General features: G+C 43.2%; 1 protein-coding gene across 2 annotated transcripts in view; it reads right to left on the bottom strand.

Moving 5' to 3' along the window:
* vclb (vinculin b) overlaps positions 1–13,899 on the bottom strand; it is a 41,555-nt gene extending 27,656 nt beyond the window's left edge. Inside the window, exons 1-2 of one of the 2 annotated variants that reach the window (XM_079493512.1) lie at positions 13,362–13,899; positions 390–460 (exon numbers count right to left, since the gene is read on the bottom strand). In XM_079493512.1, coding sequence (XP_079349638.1) covers positions 390–460; positions 13,362–13,529 — 239 coding nt within the window. In that variant the 5' untranslated portion in view covers positions 13,530–13,899. The remainder of the gene's footprint in view (positions 1–389; positions 461–13,361) is intronic. The other variant, XM_079493513.1, reaches the window with a different exon arrangement.
* Positions 13,900–23,625: the final 9,726 nt, after the last annotated feature.

Here is a 23,625-nt window from a genome sequence, read left to right as displayed (position 1 = left end):
ATTCAATCACGTCTATAGTTGTGAACTAAAAGCAGCTGTGAGTCACAGTGTAGGATCTCATTCATGGGCATGGGGTCCATGCTTGAGGCCTTTTCTGATCAAAGAGCTCCTCTCTGGGCAAAGAGTCTCCTGCTTAGTATTTATATTACACCGGGGCAAGACTGAGGCACTTAACATGCCATGTCTGACCTTTGCCTGGGTACAAACGGCCATTACTGCAACAGATAAAGAGAGAGAGGCAGAGAGAGAGAGAGAGCCAGAGAGGCTGGTGGGTTGAACATTCAGGAAGGGTCATTTATTTCATTGAAGGCATTGTGACTCTGAGATGTGTGAATCAATAGAATTGAGAAAGTTTACAACACAGAGAGAGACATAATTATGTTGCTTACTTGATAAAAGCTGGTGGCATGTCTCTTTTCATGATCTGGTCCTCTGTGGTCTGAACGGTGTCCTTCCCCACCTGGAAGACAAACAAATACAAAGATGATACACCGATCAACAAGAATCCTGTATGAACAAGAATCCTCTGTACGACCTAAAGCAGTGGATTTCAAAAGTGGGGTCCTTGAGGGGGTTCACATACGTAGTTTAATTGAACTGCCACTTGAAATTACAATAGATTAATGTGTCAGTTACTATTCTAACTAGGGATGCACGATTAATCGGTAGCATAATCGGAATAGGCCATAAAAATGCCATATCGGTATCGGAGCGGTCTCAAAATAATACAGATTATTTAGTTTTCACCAGCTAAATTTGTTTTAAATGAAAAATGTAGTACCTCTAGTCCAGAACAAAAGCCAAATGAAATATCATGTAAAATCTTAAGTAATCTTAAACATGGTCTAATGACATGACAACTGTACTGTATAATGCATTTCTAATTCCTGATCAAGACAGAGAGTCTAAGGTTCTCAAGGGGAAAGCCAGGAAATTTTAATTTAGAGTTTCATTTGTAATCGTTTATTAGCAGGGTTAATGAGCCATCATTTGTCTCAACAGGTACATTTCTGGAGGGAAGCCAGGGCAATGTGTAACGCAGCCTGAAAGCCAACTCCTCTCCCTCCCAGCGGTGACTCACCTCCCCCACCACCATGACCTCAGCCCAGTGGGGGGTGGGGACGGACGGACTCCCCCACATACAACTGTCACGGGTGGGGGAATGTTGGGTGACACCGTCACCACCTCATGTGAGCACAGCACATGTTTTGCCTGACACCCAACCCACGATCCGGATCCACACAACATTTGCATGATTGTTATTAATACACGACAATTTGAGCGTGACGTCGCCGGATGTTTGTGTCCAATGGCTTATGGCGCGCCCAGATTTTGGAGTTTCTATTTGAGAACGATATTTAACTTACACGCACACAATGTTCAAAGTTTATTCAACCACTTAATCCTCATTTAAAAATGTTTTGAAACATTATTAAATGTAAAAAGAAAAAGAAAAAGTGTGCCTAATGACATACTCAGATTAGGGGCGCCATGTTGTTACGAATCAGGACAGTCAGCACTTACAATGTCTGGCTATAATGAAAAAGACATGGCCGAACCCCCCCCCCCCCACCTTTCCATACACATCAAGAACCGCAATATGCAGGAGGAGCGAGCACTGACATGTTTACTTTTGCATTCAGACACTCAAGCGCGGTCGGTCCGCTTACTCAAGCGGACCGAGCGTCCACCCACTCAGAGCAGCCTCCGTACAATGCAATGTCCACAACACAGAGGGGTTTGAAACTCTGAGGAAGGCCGACGTGCCGAAACGCGTCCCGTTTGTAGACCGCTGCTGTGTGTTTGCTCAAAATAAACACGTCCATAAGAAACTACTCAAAGAGGGTGCGGATATTCCTTCCTTGCTCTATGTATCTTCAAGAATCTGCACCCAGCTATTATATGAGACTACTCCTCAAGACTCCCCCATCCCCCCCCCCCCCCCCCCCCCTGAGTAGAGCGTGCCTTTTTGAACTGGTGGGAGAGTTCTCCAGAATACAAAGATGACATCATTAAGATGAAAACTAGGGGTGCAACAGTTAATTGAAGTAAATTATATAATCAATTACAAAAAATGATTTCAATCAAATAATCTACAAACTCACACGCAAGCTTGCGAGAGAAGATTAGCGATTTCAGCACAACACTGTTGTAGGCAAAGTATAAAATAGGGCTTAAGTGGTTAATCAGACTAATCAATTTTTATCAATTTAATAACAAGAATTGCTTTGCATTGATTTGTTGATAGGTAAAATGATGTGCTTCTAGATTATTAAATTAACTAAAAATCACACTCCTGTGAAGTGAGGGGAGCTCTTATCATACATCATCACATTCCAGCCAATCACAATTCGCATCTTCACTTTTCTGCCCTCACGTTTTATCCTCAATATGTACTTTGCTCAGCCAATCAAATCATGGCTATTGGGTGATCACTCAGCCAATTAAATCATAGCTATGATTCACACAAACACACAAAGCTGGGCATAGTAGGGGCTATCTCCCCTCAAAAAAAGAAAATGAAAAAAAGAATGCGTTGCACAATTGTATGGCTATATTCCCTACGTCAAGGTAAATGATTTTGTGCTGCCTGGCACCTTCATTTCAATACGGTTAGTGATGCTGACTCGCTGAGTGGGGGCTGTTTGTTGGTGGCCTTACAGCAGTGACAGCAGCGCCATTCCAGACAGCTGACGTGGACGGAGCCAGACCATAATGGACCAGACAGACATACTGTAGTGTAATTCACCTCACCTCGCTTTTCATTGGAGACCAGGGAGAGCGCATTTGTGTGTGTGTGTGTGTGTGTGTGTGTGTGTGTGTGTGTGTGTGTGTGTGGGGGGGGGGGTGCCAGAGTAGTTATAAATTAGGACCAAGGGTTGTGCCAGGCTAAAACTGGAGCTTAGCGGCGGCCGGCCGGTGGGCTCAGAGAGAGAAGTGGTAGCCTAGATACGATGCCATCATCCTCAGCCTGACATTCCACCCCTGAGTGGCTGTGAACAATAGCCAAAAACAACCCACTACAGTGTTCCAGACCCGCTCGGCTAAAGGGCAGGGGGGCCTGGGGGTGAACGCAGAGGGATGTAGGGCACAGACTAGAGTAGTAAACATGAGTGCGCGTGTGTGGCTGTGCGCACGCGTGTGTGTGTGTGTGTACGTGTGTCTTCCTGGCCTCTGGCCTGCCAGCAGCACTACATACAGTAAAATACTACCCTCCCATAAAGAAACCAACAGGGTTGCGCTGCCTTGTAAATTCTGATAAGTAGGCCAAAGATTTTGCAACATTAACTTGCACACCGACTTTGTTTCATAGGGTAAACAACAGAACATATGTTGCTGCAATCTGCAGTAACAATGTACTGGGAGGTATATTCATGCAATTCATTTTAACTTAATGCAACGTATTGGTTATATGACTTATTGCCATGGTTTTAAGACAACATTACAAGTTACTACAACTTAAGGTAAGGTGAGGCAGGAGATCCTGCCACTATCCTGTAATAGCGATTCGGGTGTGAAAGTCAGAGAGTAGTCTAGGCGTGCAAATCCTTGTTAGTTTGTTTTCCTCCGCTTCGTAATCTGCTTAAATTCAGCGGGTCGTCTCGTCTGATCTGAGGTCGTTGGTACTAGTCGGGAGGGGCCGGGGCTCAGGGAGAGGCGACTCTGCGTGCGTGGGGCAGAAAACCCCACCAAATGTTTTGAATTTGACTCGACACGACGATGAACCACAAGTCCTACTGAAAGGATATCGTAGGAATTTAGGAAATGAGTTGCAGTTTGCATGGCTTATCGCTTACTGTAGCTGAGCTGTTAAGACAACACTGGCAACCCTATAAGGCAGCTTCTGACATGAACCATGACTAAAGAGAGAAAGAACAAGAGGAAATCTGACACGGTGTCAGCTTACACTCTCTCCAATACTGGCCCGGGCACAGTTCCGGGGACTCAAATACTGAGTCCAGACAACTGTCATCGGGGCAGACTGCCTATATTTCACAAGTGCTGCTGAGTCATATATCTGACTCCTACAGTACAGCAGAACGTTTTCCATCACGGGAAAGAAGATGAGCTTCCTAACGGACGCCACATGAATCTGCCACTCCCCCTTCCTTCTACCCACCCCCCCTGAGGACGAGAAGGCCCTTCCTGTGGTCTGGAGGAGTTCAAAAACAGACTGCAGCCGCGATCCAAACAATTTGCTGTAAAAATAGAACTGACACACAAGTTTATAACCGTTGTTGTCAAGCAGTGTCCTGATGCCTGCCCTGGACCCCTTGTATTTTTTTTTTACCACATCAGCCCTATATATGACCATATGACATGACAGATGCTACTGTCATTGTTTATGTTTATCGTTTACCTAATACCTACAAAATTGTAAATTGTATAATAATATACTTATTCATATGATGAACAGTGAAAATAGCCAATATAGAAGTTTGTAGATCAGATAATTCTTGCCAATAATAATAATACCACATGCCCAAAAATAATTGGGCTGCATGCCAGGTTGAAAACGTTCTGAAACTGAAACTTCCAACTGGTTCTCAATCAAGGGCGTGGCTTTTTGGTCTGGACTTGTTTTTTTCTTCCTGTCAGATACCAACCAACAGCTGGGCTGATGATTGGGCAACGTGCCCATTACCCAAACCACAGCACAAATTGCCAGCTCCACGAATAGATCTGAGCCAACGAGCCAAAGCACAAATGGATATTAAAGCGTTTCCCTTCTGCCATAATTTGTTCCCCTTTTTGACTGATTTGGTGTCATTGTTGCAGCATGCTGTTACATACCAACAAGGCCAGAAGGCTGGCCAGTAAGACATTTACCATCGGTGACTGGAGTGGAAATGTTGACAGTGCTTTCGACAGCCAAGGGCACTGTGAGGAAACCCTGCGTTGTGAAGTGTCTTGATAAAGTGGCCAGGCCTGTAGAACAGATCGGGCTTTGTTGACATCAGCCCATCGCTCCACGGGGAAGAAGAAAGGGCACTCTCAAAAAAGCCAAAAGGCCGCAAAGAGACACAGTGTGCCTTTCACACATCGGCCAGCTTTTTAGCTCAATGCCGTGTTACTCATGGCGACCGCAGAGATCAAAATTCTAGCGGGCTCGGTCACTGGTGTCCTTAGCGATGTGCTACAAAAATGAAACCTTCTACACTTCAGTACAGAAGTGTCACATAAAAAAAGCACTTGTGTTAAACTGTACAGAAAACGTTTAAGCCTAGTCCAGAGAGACTGGCAGCCCAAATCCAACCCAAAATCTGATTTCCTATCCAGATTGGAGTCCGATTGTTTTTATGCAGTCTGAACAAGGCTAGTAATTATGTGTCTCAAAACTGATTCTTCTAGTATGGATAGGCCAGTCTGCAAGTCTGACCATAGCCTTATTGCCGCAAAGCAACGGATTTCCCCACTAGTCTGAATGACTTTGCAGTGCTATCAAATGAAATATGATCATCACACAATTAGCTGACACAGTCCTCCATTAGCTAGCTTGCATCGATGCTCTCGTTGTGTTCAAAGTGGTATCAGATGACTTCTGACTAAGAATCACATCACCGGTAGAGATAGAGTGCACAGAAGGTCGACCGCTTCACCACACTGTCCACCATGTCAAACATGGTTTATTAATATTGTCGAGGAGCTAGAGTAAGTACACATGGGGTGTGTACTGCTTGATGAAAGGCACAAATCAACTGCCATGCCATGGTGTAGCCACAGTCTCTATATCACGCCTCTCAAACTCATATTACAGCAGCCAAGCAGTTCGTACAGTACTACTACTGAGGGACCCTCAACATTATCGGCCAACGCTCAACGATACAATGTCAGAATGCAGCCTTGGAAATGCTCTATAAAAATGGCGAGCGACACAAACCTAGAGTTGTTACGATACAGATACTGGTTACTCGGGCCGATACCACCCTCAAGTACTCCTACTCGGTACCGGCCCCGATACTCTGACCCGAGTACCAAAACATCCAACTGGCACTAGGTTGATCGAATGCAACAGCAGTAATTCTGCCCCAACAGGCCAACACTGCAGCAAATCGCCAAAAACAGCCGATCTACAAGCATAAATGACAACTGACAAGTGTAGGCATGACAATGAATTTAAATTGGAGAAAAAGGGGGTAAAATAAGTGGTTACTCAACGAAAATAAAAAGTAATCGTATCGGTACTCGGTATCGGAGAGTACTAAAATGTAAATAATGTAAAAATGGCATTGGGACAACTCTACACAAAACAATTGCCTCCCTTGACAAATTACAGGAAGTTAGAGGGCCAGGTAATAGGAAGTCTTTTCTTGTGTAATCCTTTAAAGCACTTTGCCTGCAAAGTGCTTTATGAACACGTTTGTTTCCCATTTGTACAGATTATTAAACCTTCATATAACACTAGTCTAAAGCGTGAGAGGATTACAAGAATTCAGATTCCCATATTGCAGCTTCATTGGTTTATATGTCAAGACAAAAAGCTGTCATATTTCAAGCATTTACATGAGCAACATCTAGCGGTTTCTCGACTTATAAAATGGTAAATGGTGCATTTATATAGCGCCTTTATCCAAGGCGCTTTACATAGATTGTGCATTACATTCACCCATTCACACACACATTCATACACCGATTGCACATTCATACACCGATTGCAATTTGGGGTTCAGTGTCTTGCCCAAGGACACTTCGACATGTGGACAGGAGGAGCCAGGATTCGAACCGCCGACCCACGGATCATTGGACGACCTGCTCTACCTCCTGAGCCACAGTCGCCCCTTATCTGGTTACGTCATCAAGCACACTATTATGTACCATACTTCCCGGCATCGGACCTGTACTGCCCGGCATCGGACCGGAAATAGCTGATATAAGCTCACAACACAACGTGCTGTGGATGCAATGTGAGCTTAGACTGATTATGTTCGGTCCACAATACTACTGTGTGACAGAGAATAACTCGGACTTCAGTATCAAAGAGATGATGATGCATGCTTTTTTTTAAAGTGCAGTTATACAATATACATTGCTTATCATCTTGCACTCTCCAGACACTGCTTATTTGTACTCTGAAGTCAAAAAGACTTGGTTTTCGTCTGTGCCAAGAACCAATGCCATTGGCATTCTTTTCCTTATCCAAAGACTATAAAAGGAACTGCAAAAATGACGGAGAGCAGAACTGAAATGAAAAGGCCTTGTTTAGTAATCTTGAAAGAATTCGCACAGGCTACAGCCATAAGAATGCGGTACTACTGTAGTGTAGGCATAATATTTGGACAGTACTTGTGTTATAACTTTAAGTGCGAAACGTAAACTTCTATTCAGCTCACCAGTGAAAACGTGTACACCAGTGATACTCTCTGCATGCACTCCATCATCATCTCCCCCTGGCCACAGGCAGGGCCAGAGAATCAATGAGATCATGTTTTCACCATGTTTGTGTGTGTCCATGGTTATGGTTATACAAACTACCCTGTTCATCCTCAACTTTAACATGCTCCCCACGTTGCCAGTAGGCAACGACAGTGACAACTACTACTATACTATTTTTGTGAATTCGTAATCGCAGACTCACCATCCTGCCAGGCTATGGGATAGGTGTCTGTAAGGCTGTGCGAATACCTGTTCGCCCGTTGAATAGAGTCTAGCCTATGCCAATTTACTCCTTCAATCAGTTGAAGCCATGAAACTATTGATAATATTCCATGGCACGCATGTACAAAATATATTTTCCAGCTCCAACCTATGGCACATGCACGTGCACCCAAGCAGAGATAAACACACAGAGAAGCCGTGACACCTATGATGTGCATGCGCACGCACGCACGCACGCACAGAAGAGAGAGACATTTTGACGATACTGCATCAGTGCAACTATTATGATTGGGGAATGCTTTAGTGGCGCGTGTGTGTGTGCGCGCTCGTTCCCATCCATGTTGTTCATTTTGCCCCAAAGATTAGTTCATGATTTATTCTCAATTTACCACTGCCTTTAGAGCCACGTCAGTGCTTAACATCTCATATTCAAAAAGGAATTAATTCAACCCCCCTCTGAGCTGAGAGATGCATTCTTGCTTCCTGGGAATTCTTCACATTCCCAACAGTCATCTTTAATTGAGGGCGGCCTATGAGACACTGAAAGTCAATCAGTGTTAATGATGGGGCTGTTGGGCTTTATAGATATCAAGTTCTGAGACAGGACACACAATAGAGGCCCACAGGTGCAACCAAACGGTAGTCAGCCCATAACACACACATTAGGTTTAGGAGAGCAAACTTATATAACAGATTTGCTGGAACCCCATAAGCCTGTGAGCACCCTCAGATCCTCGGATAGGGCCCTAGTTCCTCCTGCAACTCACCTGGTCACTCGAGGGGACCGGGCCTTTGCGGCTCGGGCACCTCTGCTCTGGAACTCCCTGCCCTTGGGCTAGCAGAGTCAGTGTCTTCTTTTATAAAAACGCTTTTAAAAGTGTTTTTCCTAATATCGTATTTTCAATTGTTTTGATGCTGTTATTTTTTTAAGTTTAATGTTTCTGATGTCTTGATGTTTTGTTGTTTTTGATGTCCTTTATATTTGCTGTTTATAACCTGTCTGTAAAGCACTTTGTAGCTATATGTTTGGAAAGGTGCTATATAAATAAAATGCATTCATTCAAACTAATCGGTTTAATAGTTTATTAAAAACTATCGATTGTAATAAAATAATACATTTTAGGGAAGAATAATGAAAAACGAATACAATACATATATTTTTTATATTGAGCATAAATGGCCCGTGCATTCCAATTAGGCTGAAGGTTAAAACACTTAACACATTTCTGGGCAAGTCATTAGGCTAACATTTTTAGAACTTGTAGATATGTAGATCTGCTATTTATTGCTATTTTTACAAGACATAATGTTTTGACAAAGTATAAAAACAGGGCCAGTGGGGCCAAGTGATCAGATGAAACTAAATCCATTATAGAAAATCTATTAGATTTGTTTTTCTCCCGTCAATTTGTTGATACATTCAACTAAAAAGGTATTTAATCAAATAGTCCCAGTCAAAATAATAAATTGCAGCTCCAATAACATCTTGCGGATGGTTCACCGGTAACACAATATCTGCCCTTCTCATCTCCACGCATCTGGAATAACAACGGGCCCCTTCCAGTTCTAATACTCGCCAAGTCTAATGATGTTTGAAAAGTGATGCATCAACCCTGCACTCAACTGATCTCCGCAGACAGTCGCAAGCACCCGCAAAGGAATCTTGGTCTGATCATCCCTCTCCCTGACAAATTCTCTGGTGATGGGAAATGAGCTGAACAAATAGCTGCAGTACCTACTAGTCAAACTCCACGTCAAATCACTTTGTTGAAATTACCTTGATTACGCTGCTGGCTTAATCGTTAGAAGTCAGCCTCATTAGAGGCCTGCCGCATCTCTGTGCAATATGTGGTTTTGCGGGAAGCAGAAACAACAGAGGGTATGCGCAATGAGTGGCAAAGTGAGTTTAACGTTGTTTAACGCGGTTTAATGCAATCAGATAAGACTTTTCTGTTTGGATGTATGGGCTGTCAAGGCCAGAAAGTAGTTTTTTGCCACTTAGTAAGTGTTCCCGCATAACTTCTGGGTATGATGATGTCACACGCATACCCTCTCTATAAGGTGACTGGTTTTCTCTGGCACTGCCTTGCTCTGGGAATGCCCGAGGCCAATTAGGCCACTGTGCGGAATCAACTATGTGTGGGACATGAGTTGCAGCATGCACACTATACAAGAGCATCATCCCCTTGCCTGGCTTGTTCCATGGTGCTATCAAGAGTTACTTTAGTTTCAACTGGTGCAACAGTAGACTTATGTGATTATTAAAACACCTTCCATCAAAATTACAAGTAATGAACAACAAGACTGGCAAGCCTATAGCCAATTGTTTGGGGCACATCCTAGTTGAATGCAAAATGGCCTCGGTCGGTCCCCGGTTTGATTCCCGGGTGGCCGGACAATTTGCTGTGTCATTCCCTTCTCTCTACATATCCTGTCTCTCTCCACTAAATAAACATGTGGTGTAATAATCATGGCATGACCTCCCTGATCTTGAGCTATTGTGTGAGCCGATACACGTAAGCGTACGTTTCGTTTATTGGTGTGCCAATAAAAAAGTGGAAATGTGAGTACTTTGGTCCTCCATTGATTTGAAATTGGGGATGTGCCGATGTGCTACCTTTTGGGGATCTTTTTCAATTCCTGTTTTTTTTATAAATCAACTAAGTGTTTTTACAGTGTGTAGTTTGTGAATGAACTGCCATGTATGCCCGTCTCCAGCCATACATTGTTAATTTATGGCTGGGAGTGGTACCGTTTAATGACATGCATGATTGGTCTACTTTTGAGGTTACTTTTGAGGGGGAAAGTAATTAAAATTACAGAACTGTGTGAATTATATCAAAAACAGCACCGTAGGTCCCTCACATATTCATGCATCATCAATAATTGAGAACTGCTAAGTATAGAAACTAAGAGCCAAGCAGCAGTCCATGACTCAGGCACAACTTGTGGCTTTTTACGAATCCATCTTCATCTCAGCCTTAATTACAACAGTATCCAAACATTGTCCGTGTTGTGTTTCTAGGGCAACTGGAAATAATTACAGACCTTACGCCTTCATGCCCCCATAGGAAATATGTGATCATCATTCCTCAGATAGAGAGTTGAATCCTTTCAAGTAGCTCCAGCAGGATATGACGATATGACGTGAAATCTATGTGATCATACTAACATGTTGAAATGCATGTACCACACAAAGCTTAGCTGTATGATGAACAAATACATCAAACTGTCCACTGGATATGACCAATGTTACCCAAGAGTTTCACCCAACAAGATCTTCATCAGGGAATGAATGAATGAATGAATGAATGAACGAACGCATGAATGAATGAATGAATGAATGAATGAATGAATGAATGAATGACATGGAACTTTATGTGTAGAATTCATTGGTATCATCTCTCTTAAGAGTTAAATTAGCACTGAGGATTTTAGGCCTATGCCATACATATACAGTACCATCATCATCCACGTCCGCATTTATGTACTTGTCTATTACGAATGCAGTAACTCAATGTTTGTAAGCAAACACAACACAGGACCATTGCAGAATTAATTACACTTGATCATCACATATCTCTTCTTCAGTTCATAATCTTTAACAGGAAAAGAACCCAGATTAAAATACAGATTTGTTCAGTAACAATTTTGTACCGATAGTTTTCCCCCTCAACTCATGTATACTTAGCTGACAGGGGTCCCCCAGGACTTATACTGAGCACCTACTTTTCCCCCCTGCTATACTAAATATCTTTGTGGAAAATAGCCAATCTACAAGTTCACAATGCTCTCGTGTTTGCAACACGTTGTCAGCTTGTAGGTCTTGTTGTGCAAAGTTATTTAATTACAACAGGGTGTGAAAATTAATACCTAGACACACCCACCCACGTTGTGGTAAGTAAGTACACACATACTGTAGAATGTGTTTCTAAAAGGTACTGTACCATCACTACTTAAGGCCTATTCAGTAAGTAAAAACAGAGAGATGTGTTCAGGTGAGCATTGTGTCGCATATCACCGCGGCGCGATGTCTTTTTGTAGTATTCGGTGGAATGGACTTAAACTGATCACTTAAACTGGAGTGTGAATAGCGCTATGGTCTAGGCCTTTAGACAGGTAACAGCCATCGTACAAGGGTTAGGGTTCAGTTTACTAAAGCCTTTTTTGACTTGTATAATAGTGCAGGTGCAAGAAAAAATAAAAGGTTAATTTCCTGCTTTGGATTAAACACTTTGATCAGACCAGTCAGTGAACATGAGAACACTGTCATCCCTTCTGTGTACACACCTCTCTCTCTCTCTATCTACACACACATTCTTCCTCAGAGGAAGGAAATCTGCGTGGGTGTGGACATGTCAACAGAACACACAATGGGGTAAAGTCTTTCACATTAAGCACTTAAGAATATGTTCAAAAACAGAAATTAAAAACGAAACAGAGGTGTAGACACTCTGGTGAGTGTCGAGAGAGCCACACAAATTTAGTCCAATGAAGACCAATGGTGGTCATTCATTCTAAATTAAGCATTCCTTTGCTGAAAGGGGATGCCAGTCCAATTGTCCAAATGTACCCCCCCCCCCCCAACAACAACTGCCACTGCCAGGCAGGGAACCCTAGCCTTGCCAAGCTGACACTGACAGCGAGCAACATAGTCATAGACTGACAGGGTCTACTACCATAAGTCACTATTTAAAACCATCTGCATGAATCATCTCCACTTCCTTTTCTTCGCATACCCACTATATCGGAGAGGATGCCGATATCTTTTCTCCATTCCTACAGTACAAGACAAGTACAGTATGTACATGTTCATTTTTATTTGTTGTACTAATGCATTAACAGTGTAGACTCTAGAAGTTATTCTACTATCCTTCTCCGTCCCTGTACTGCTTTTAAAATCTAGGTGGATAACTAACTGACACCTGAATTTGCAGGGAATTTAGTCATAAATTGCAAAACGATAATATAAAGTCTCATTTCTCACTTGCTGCCATGGGTTCAGCTATTAAGGGAGTATGGGAGATGTCACTTCAAGCCCTGTTGTGGTTTTCAGTTTTGTACTCTCAAAGCCACAGCTGTAAAGGGGCTGCATTCAATTAATTCATTAAACAAAAGCTTTTATGATGCCAGCTAATAAGATGATATATGCAATCAAATAAACATCGTGATTGTGACAATCCCTAAAAGGTTAAATTTAAACTCAAGTGGGACATAATTTATAATTGGGCCATGAGTCATTTTGACAGGAGGAAACACTCATCTGGGTGTCAATGAGAAACTATCTGATAGCTGCTGAAAAGTAAAGTGATTAACATATTGAGACATAAGTACCACAACTCTAGGCCTATGGTGTAAAAGAGGAGGTAACACTTTTGTCATACATTATTAAGTTTCAGTATAGTGGTAAATGTAATGCATTATTGGTGCCTACGTCCACAGATGGCAGTCCAGTCCACTCCCAGTCTCCCAGGGAGGCAGGGCATATTTTCAAGGGGAAAAGGGCGTCACTCGCTGCCCTTTGCCCCGTGTTGGTTGAAACAACTCAAAGGAACTTTGAAAGCCTGTGCACAGTAAACGTTTTCGGCGTTGACTGAACAAAATAACCACACTTGCATAGACTTAAACTGGCTGGACCTAATAATAACCACTTTAACCAGTCAGACAACAGTGGACAAACAAGAGCGACAGGTAGCCAATCCGCCCCCCGGGTCGGAATCCTGCCTGGACAAATACAAGAGAAAGAACAGACAAGAGAAACTCACCCGAACCAAGTTGCTGACAGCGGCCTGTACAGCAGACACCGGTGTGGTGAGATCTGGGATCGCTTTCCCGTCAACTTCACCCTCTTCGTGCATGATCACCAGATGGGATATCTGCTGGGCCACCGGCTCCAGGATACTTTCTATCGTCTTTGTGTGAAACACCGGCATGATGGCAAATTTGAGTGAGTCGGAGACCCACCACTATCCAAGAGGAGAAAAAGATAGAGCCGCCTGCTCCTAAAAAAGTACTTTTTCTCTCGCAACTTCTACTTGCTCTTAACAAGGACTGTCCGAAATGATCCCAATCACTCTTTCTTTCCCCCCTGGACGGTTTCACTCTCCGGGAAGGAAGACTCTACTACTACAACTACTGCTCCCCTTGCAACCAACCATCAACGTGAAAAACTCCCCAGCCAGCCAGGCAAAGCAGCAAGCTCAGAATGAGTGAGAGACACTCAACCTAAACCTCAATGAAACTAACGCCCGCCCTCCGACCAATAAGAGGACCCCGTAGGCATGACCGCACGCGTGCGATTGGCTCACGCGAACGCCACTCTGCCCCACACGCCCACGCTCCCCCCCTATCGTACATACTACTGTCGAGTTTGCTAGAGATGCGAGGACGCCGAGGAGTTGCTCCCGAAATTACGCAATACATTCTCATGCCCTAAAAAGGGAAATATGTGTCTACTGTTGGTTGTGTGAGGAGTGGATTCCACACACTGTAAGCAGCGCAGGAGGAGGCTGTAAATTGGGACTGGTTGGACGGGTTCTCCTCTCCAGGCACACTTTGGCAGATAAAGAGAGATGCCTGTGTGATGAGACCAGATCTGATTGTAGCAATGAGACATGATTCCCATTGTATTAACAGCTTGTAGAATGGATTTCTTCAAGTTCAAGGAAAGTACAGGTCAATAAAATACAAAATCTGATAGACTGCTACAGGATAAAACCAGAAAAAGCACTAAGACTTGTTCACATCATCAGGGTCCTCCACTTTCAATACATCAGAACATTTAAAGACATACAAATATACACTTCTATGAAAAAGGGAAATCATATAGTTTAAAAAACAGGGAAAACAGTATACAAAATAGGGGGGACTTTTTTTTCTTTTGGGAGCGGTTTTGAAGGAGTCTAGGGATTCACATTTCTTAACATTCCACATTTTAATGGCATAGGAGCAAAATTAATTTAACCCCAGAAACTCATGAATAAGTGTGTGTGTGTGTGTGTGTGTGTGTGTGTGTGTGTGTGTGTGTGTGTGTGTGTGTGTGTGTGTGTGTGTGTGTGTGTGTGTGTGTGTGTGTGTGTGTGTGTGTGTGTGTGTGTGACTGTGTGTGTGTGTGTGTGTGTGTGTGTGTGTGTGTGTGTGTGTGTGTGTGTGTGTGTGTGTGTGTGTGTGTGTGTGTGTGTGTGTGTGTGTGTGTATACACATAGGCCTATATAGCTATAATAGAACTGCATACTTTTATTTGAAAATGTATGGCAGAGCTTTGTCACAATGTCACATAAGAACACATCCTTTTAAATTCCAACTCCCTCCTATCCATTCCTCAATCCTCACACGTAGAAATAATATTTCATTTGGAAATGAACAGTACGTGGAGCAAAACAGCTGAGGAATTCCCACAGAATCCCTAGAGGGCTGCAAGGCAGCGGCCCACTTCCTAAAAAGGAAGATTCCAAAAAAGAAAGAATTGAGGAAGTGACTTTGTTTGGAAACCTCATGTAAACATATAAGGTCTAGATAAGTTGGCTTCTAACAAGGAGCGGCTATTATAGCACAGCATGGCTAACATGGAAGGTAATTATTTTCAATGTCTCTCTAATTTAGGCTTGGCTGTGTGACATATCATTGAAGTGTGAATGTATAATGCCCATGTAACAGTAAATATACACACAGAATTCGTACTGGGTGATCACACCACAAAGTCACCACAAAATGCATTCTCATGCCAGACGTGTACAGTAGTCACTCATTTCAGTTCCTCTTGTGAACTCCAAAGTTTTGATGACAAACAGTTTTTTAAGTAGGCCGGGCAAACAACCAATCTTTTAGCCTACTAGAAAGCCAAATATTTTCTTAACAGTAACATTTTTAAATATAAATTAAATATAAATATTAAATATTTTCAACAGAAAAAGAAAAAAATATAGATTTACATTTTTTATTTAAAAATACCAAAATGTAATTTTGTTATATTTGGTCTCGCTCTTTGAGTGATGTGCCCGTCAATATGCTATTTTCGACAATCACTGTCAACATTCTGACCATTTACATAAGTGAGGGGGGTAAATAATACATAGGCCTGGCCTATGACTACCACCAACCAACACAGCCCAACAACATAGACAGACTCTGTATCGTTAAAAAACAAAAACAAATACACGTAGTGTCTGGCACAAAATCAGAGGGAGTTCATCCCTGGATTATAGACATCAAAAGGTGGTCTGCAGTTTCCTCAAGTCTCCAGTTACTGAAAGGCTGTGCCCTAGCTAGGCTGGGCTCTAGCTGTGTACTGTGTGGAATGTGAGTGGGCCTGGAGGTCTACTCTAGATGGGTGGTCTGCACCTTCCCTTGCTGCTCCTCTCAGCTGATAACAGATAACTGGTGGGTTCTGCCTGCATGTACTGAGCAGCTAGAGAAATATCAGCAGCGGCCCAGAAGTATGAAATGGTCAACTGGCTACCATCTAGCAACATGTATTCCAATGAAAACTGCAAAAAACAAAAGTTCAAGAATATTATACAATGACTTATATAAAGAATACTGGACTATAGATTTTCACAATTATACATATCTTGTTAGCCGCCATATGGCAGTTTCTCTGAACGTAGCACACTGTAAATTCAACCAGTGTTTTATTTCAGTGTACAAATGGAACTAAGGTCCATTAGAAGCCCCCCCAGAGTGGTGGTTCTCAAAGTGTGCTACGGGTTCCCACTTAAGCCACAGGGCGGCGCTGTATCACCACCAAACCATACAGTTTTGAGTGTTGCAGAGGTGATGGTGACCTGTAGAAATCTGTGACTCTGCCCTCAGTAGCTTTCCCCTTGGTTTTATTATTGGAGAAATACACTTTTAATGAAAAATAAATAAAAATGAAATAAATAAGAGAGGCTTATTTATAAGTATATTTACAAAATATCCTAGCAATTAATTTGTGTGAAGAAAACGAAGATGTACCGGTAGTGGAAATGTTAATTTTGTAAAGTTTGGATGTATATAACATTGTTACAATGGGCTTAGAGTAACAATAATTACAAATAGGGAATAAGTAGCCTCACAGTATTATGATAATGCTTATCTGGTCAAACAGACTTTCCAGAAATTCCAGTATAAGTATCTGGGATCATTTGATTCCAGAGTCAGAACAACTAGGTACCCCAGGCCCATACTAAATAAATTATGTTGGCAAATCTTTAACAATCTTTAACAATATCACACAATGCCAACAAAACAACCAAATCTAGGCCTCTAGTTTGGTGGCTCTGGAACAGCTGTACTAAATACATGATTCATACACCACAACACTGGCTAGTGGTGTTTCTTAAGGTGACCTAACTCACTTTTCACACCGTTTACATTGGAGCGTTATACTTAAGTGTGGTGACGACGTTGGTGTTTCTTCAGGCTATCTGACCACACTGCGTACAGAGGTACGGCTTCTCACCAGAATGGATACGCAGGTGATTCTTCAGACTATCTGACCGAGTGTAGCTCTCACCACACTGCGTACAGAGGTACGGCTTCTCACCAGAATGGATACGCAGGTGATTCTACCTGACTCACTGAAACATTTATCACACTGGTTACAGTGGTAAGGTTTTTCACCAGTGTAGACACGCTGGTGTCTCTGCAGACTACCTAACTCACTGAAACTCTTGTCACACTAAGTACAGAGGTATGGTTTTTCCCCAGTGTGGACACGCAGGTATTTATTCAGATTACCTAACTCACTGAATCTCTTCTTACACTGGCTACTTTCACCAGTGTGGACACGCGGGTGATTATTCAGGACATCTGGCCGACTGAATCTCTTCTCACACTGGTTACAATGGTAACGTTTTTCACCAGTGCAGCACTGTCACTTCACTTTGCACTTTTTGTGTTTGTGTTCTTTCTTTGCACTATAGATGTTTGTTTTTGTCCTGTGTCTATAAGACTGAGAGTGCTCTGAGCAAAATAATTTTCATTGTATTTATACTCTGCATAGACTGCATCTATACATATGACAAATAAACCTGAACCTGAACCAGTGTGGACACGTTGGTGTAACTTCAGCGTATGTAACCGAGAGAAACTCTTGTCACATTGCTGACAAGGGAAATGGCTGCTGCTTCTGGGGGGGATCTGTCCACTCACAGAGCTGCTGGTGCTAGGCTGACTGACTCCACAGCATGTGGAACTGGAAGTATTGGTTGCTGTGGCTCCTCTTCATGTGTTTGTGGAGGAACAGCTGAGAGGTGAAGGCATACGGACACGCTGGACAGCAGAAGGCCTGAGTCTGGGAAGACTGGGGACTCGGTCCTGAGAGAGAGAGAGAAAGAGACAGAGAGAGAGAAAGAGACAGAGAGAGAGACGTTAGTAGAATGATAGGTCATCACGTCCTAAAACATATACAGGGAGCTCATAGATTCATTACGAACACTTACTTAAAAATATAACAAATCCACTAGTCGATGAGTGAGCTGTTCGCTGGCTAGCTGACAAGTCTGACCCATCCCTAATAGATTATCGTTACATTTAACAGAGAGATAGATAGATGGTTGTACCTTTCTCAGTACTCTTCTTGTCCCACATCTTATCAAAGATGATTCCCAGTCCCTTTGCATATTCATCTCCGTACCAGACCAGCAGTTCTTCTCCTTTGACCACAGGACGACAAACACGATATGCAATCCCTTGTCGATACTGGAACGCTATCAGGTTCTGTTCTCCCTCATTGCGAGCACAATTCACATACCTGACACAGACAGAAAGACAGACAGACCTCTATAAGTACTAAAACAAAAATACATGGATGCACCTGGGACGTATCCTCAGTGATGTATCCCAAGGTCATCGGGGTTTCGGGTCTCCCAACATCATCATACCCCTCACTCAGGTGACCCAGCCGGGGTGACCAAGTCCCGACTTACGTCCTGTATGTACAGTATATGTCCGTACATAATTATTATGTATAAGTCATAGAGCCAATGTTCTGTTTTCCTCTTTGATAATTCATTCAAACTTTATTTAAGATTCTGAGGAATCATGGACGGTGACCCACATTTACAATGATGTCATTAATTCATTAATTCAGACAATGATAGCTTCCTTAGAAAACCTGTTCCTGTTACATGTAATGCTGTTTATGCATACACTTGTTTTGTTTTCTGTGATTTTTTAATTCCTTCCCTCTGTTTTGTGTTTTGTTTTCCCTCTGTCTGTCCTCAAAGCTCAAACCCAGATCCAGCCCATCAAACTCCACCTCATGGGATTGGATATCCACTCATCAGCTCTCAAATCATCTCCTTCCACTGCCTGCTGCCAATAAAACAAATTATCCACAGATGTCCATAGCCCACCTCTGAGACACAACATTGATTGAAACCTTTGTTTATTCTCGTTCATCCTCATTTGCAGTGCCCAATATTTGTTTCAATCAAAGTAGATTAGTAGGCTATACATTCAGTCTGCAAAGTCTTTGTAACATGATGTGACATGATATAGGCAAAGTTGAACAGGATGTCAGTTTAAAGAGCAGTCCAGTCCAGCTCACTTGTCTTGTGAATCATACAAGTTGTCTAGTTATCTTGGTTCCCTTCATAGGTTCCCTTGAATCCATTCCCTATCAAGTATCTTTTTAAAATCGAACACTTGACTCCCTCTGGCGGTTCTAATAAGTACCTACACTATTAAAAAATGTGCTGATACTAGGGCTAGGCTGATGTGGAGGCAAGAGGGTGAAATCACCCCTCAACGTCTTCTGACAGAAATGTCCCGCCCATTCAGAGCCCAACCCCCTGCATCCAGCAGTCCAACCCATTTTTGCCAGCAGCCAATAGAATCAAACTTCGCTGCAGCCAATGAGATGGTGTTTCCCCTTGCAATGTGCAGTTGAGTGGATTTCACTCAGCATTTCATTTTCACCCAATGAAAAACTAAAAAGCTGACTTGTTTTGTTTTCTAACCCCCTTGCACAAGAAAGGGAGTAAATTAGACCCCGGCAACTACCGCCCTATTTCTATTCTTAGTTCCATCTCGAAAGTGATGGAAAAAATTGTCTATGAACAGGTTGAAAAGTATCTTGCCACTAATAAATTATTGTACGAGTTCCAATCTGGCTTCAGAACATCCCACTCCACTGACACATGCCTTCTCTATTTGAGCGACCACATCAAACAAGAGGTGGACGCTGGCAAATACTGCGGCATGGTCATGCTGGACCTCCAAAAGGCTTTTGACACCGTGAACCACTCCATACTGGTTAACAAGCTAAAAGCAATTGGTTTCGATAGCACATCAGTGAGCTGGATGCAATCCTACCTGGAGGGGAGAGAACAGATGGTGGAAGTGAACGGAACACTGTCCCCCCCCCTCCCAGTGAGCTGTGGCGTTCCACAAGGAAGCATACTAGGGCCTCTACTGTTCCTAATATATGTAAACGACATGACTTCAGCCTGTGACTGCAACTTGTTCCTGTTCGCAGATGACTCAGCACTGCTGGTCTCGGACAGGGACAAACTGCAGGTTGAAAATGCCCTCAGCTCTGAACTCGGTAGAATCTGCACCTGGCTCGCTGATAACAAACTATCTTTACACCTGGGAAAAACTGAATCCATTCTCTTTGGCTCTATTAGTAATCTCAGCAAGGCAAATGGCTTCTTGGTTAGAGTGGGTGACAATGTTATCACACGTAAAGATGAAATTACCTACCTAGGTTCCATCCTGGAGGCTAATCTTTCCGGTGATAAAATGGCCACCAACGTAATCAAAAAAGTCAACCATAGAACAAGATTCCTCTACAGGATCTCCTCACTGGTCAACAAAAACACCTTGAAGACCTTAACAGGAGCCCTTGTACAGGGTTTCTTTGACTATGCATGCATCTCCTGGTACCACAGCACCTCAAAGGCCCTTAAAACCAGGCTCCAGACTTCCCAAAACAAACTGGTCAGGCTCCTACTTGATCTAGCCCCCCGAACCCACCTCACCCCTGCCCACTTCGACAGGCTGGAATGGCTTAGGGTCGACGACAGAGTACAGCAACTTGCAATGGGTCTGGTCCACAAGATTCGATACACCACCAAGATACCCATGTACCTGTCTAGATACCTCCTTAATGTTAACGAAGTCCACACCCACAACACCAGAGGGAGTGCAACGAACCATGTACAACCCAGATTCGGCACAAACAAGGGACTAAATTCTTTTCGCTCCTATGCCACCAAAATGTGGAACGCCCTACCAACTGTCATTAAGACATGCGAATCCCTTGACTCCTTCAAAACCGCTCTCAAAGGGCACCTACGGATGGCTGCAATTCGAAACTGGCCCCCGTAAAATCTGAATCCCCCCCCCCGCCCCCCCCTTTTTTCCCCTCACTGTATATATTTCTTTTCCCTTTTTACCTCCTTTTTGATGAATTCCTGTTCTGTCTATAGAAGTGTCTATTTGTACGTCTCTAAATGTTTTGATGATTTGAACATGGTGGACCCTGTTGGAAACAAGTGTAATGCTTAATTGGGTCGTCCACTCACAGTTAACAGCCTTTGTATTGAGTTTGTGCTTGAAATGTACTGTAATTCTGCAAACTGTTAATAAATTCTTCAATCAATCAATCAATCAATCTGTGATTTTTTAATTCCTTCCCCGTTTTGTGTTTTGTTGTCTCCACCAGGCCGAAGGCATGGGGAGAGAGTATGTTTTGCACTCCGTCCGTGTGTGTGTGTGTGTGTGTGTGTGTGTGTGTGTGCGTCCGTCCGTCCTTCCTTCCTTCCGTCCGTCTGTTACCAGCTAATCTCTGCCACCGTTGGCCCCATCCATGCCAATCTTTGCACACACACTCCCTGGATGCCAACGACGAACCTCTGCCCCAAATATTCCTCAACGGCCTGTTATAGCGCCACCATGAGGCCGATTTAGGCAAAACACATTTCTGTAGATTAATCGTACACATTTTATCCATACATCACACAATTCGGTATACACTATCTAGTGTATCATGTGATCAACACGGATCTGCACCATTTCCCATCTTCCATCCTGATTGGCTAAGATTGCCTTCCAAAGCTCACATGATTGGTCCGTTTCGAACAAAATGCCACAAATCACAAACACAGTGTGCAATTTCCGTGAAATTATACACGCACATTTCCACTAGGCCGAGGACGACATGCCACTCATTTCTTCCCCAAATCAGCCTCAAGGTGGCGCTATAACAGGCCAATTCCTGTTTTTAGCTATAACTGCATCGATCTGTATACAACTTATGTATGCGCACTCCCTAGAGGCCATGGAAAAACATTGTCCCTGCATCCCTCCACATCTGCCGGTTATAGCGCCACCATGAGGCCGATTTCTGCAAAACACATTGCTTATGTTAGTCGCACAGATTTCATCCAAATGTCACGCAAATCGGTACACATGATCTCTGTAGTCATGTGATCAAGACGAGTCTGTTGGATTTCTCAGATTCTACACTGATTGGCTAACATTGCCTTCCAAAGTTTTCAGGAGTGGCCCGTTTTGTACGAAATGCTGCACATGTCCTGCTCATCCAGAATTCTATCCTCATGCTATGAGTGATCTGGCTCTGCATTTCCTCAACAAAATGAAGAAAATTGTTGCAAAAAAATAACAAACAAAAAAACATGTTTATATTACTCCTAAACATTTTGCCAAACATCTCACACAGTCCTATCCTCCTGGTGGAGACCTGTGCCCAGAAGGGCACTTTTTCTAGGTTGACTCTGCAAAGCATCCTTTAAAGACTAACATCCATAATAATAACACTTAAAGGGTAGGACCACTTTAGAGGTTTGGGTAGTGTAGTTACCTTGCCATGATGTAACTCCAAATGTGGACAAGAAATCAAAAATAATTGCTCCAGTGATTAGAAATTGTCTGTCTGTCTCGAGAGTCTGTCTCGAGAGACTAGCTTTTGTGTGACACTGTACTAGTATGATCAAGTAGTAGGTCATTATTATTGTCTCCACCAGGCCGAAGGCATGGGGAGAGAGTATGTTTTGCACTCCGTCCGTCCGTCCGTGTGTCCGTGTGTCCGTGTGTCCGTCCGTCCGTGTGTCCGTGTGTCCGTCCGTCTGTGAACAGCTAATCTCCGGCACCGTTAACCCGGTCGATGCCTAATTTTGCACACACACTCCCTGGATGCCAACGATGAACCTCTGCCCCAAAATTTCCAGAACGGCCTGTTATAGCGCCACCGGGAGGCCGCTTTGTGCAAAACAAGTTTTTGGACAGTACACCTACAGATTTTGTCCAAACATCACGCAAATTGGTACACAGTCTCTCTAGAGCCAGTCAACGAAACACGTCTTTCAGATTTCTCAGACTCCATCCTGATTGGCTAAGATTGGCTTCCAAAGTTCGCAGGAGTGCTCAGTTTCAAACAAAATGCTGCAAATCATGAACACATCGTCTGATTTCCGTGACATTGTGCACACACATTCCCACTAGGCCGAGGAAGAAATGCCACATGAACATTTTCAACTCAGCCTCATGGTGGCGCTATAACTGGCCGAAAAGTGTTTTTACCTCCACCTGCACGGATTTGTGGATAACTTTGTATGCCAACTCCCTAGAGGCCAAGGAAAAACCTTTGCCTAGATTTTTTCACATCTGCTCTTTATAGCGCCACCAGGAGGCCGACATATGTAAAACACATTTTCTAATATTACTCCTTCAGATGTTATCCAAATTTCACGCAAATCGGTACACATGCTCTCCATAGTCATGTGATCAAGACGGGTTTGTTTGATTTCTCATAATCCACCTTCATTGCCTACGATTGGCTTCTAAACTTTTCAGGAGTAGCCCGCTTTGTGCCCGTTTTGTACAAATCGCCACAACTACTCAACGCAGTGTCCGATTGCAGTGAAACTGCATGCATATTCCCACTAGGCTGAGGAAGAAATGCCACTTGACAGTTTTTAAATCAGCCTCATGGTGGCGCTACAACAGGCCAAGCCGTGTCTCACACACACACACACACACACACACACACACACACACACACACACACACACACACACA

This window comes from Electrona antarctica (genome assembly GCF_951216825.1).
Source record: "Electrona antarctica genome assembly, chromosome: 22".
NCBI classification, from domain to species: domain Eukaryota; kingdom Metazoa; phylum Chordata; class Actinopteri; order Myctophiformes; family Myctophidae; genus Electrona; species Electrona antarctica.
This window is presented reverse-complemented; position numbering and strand designations above follow the sequence as displayed.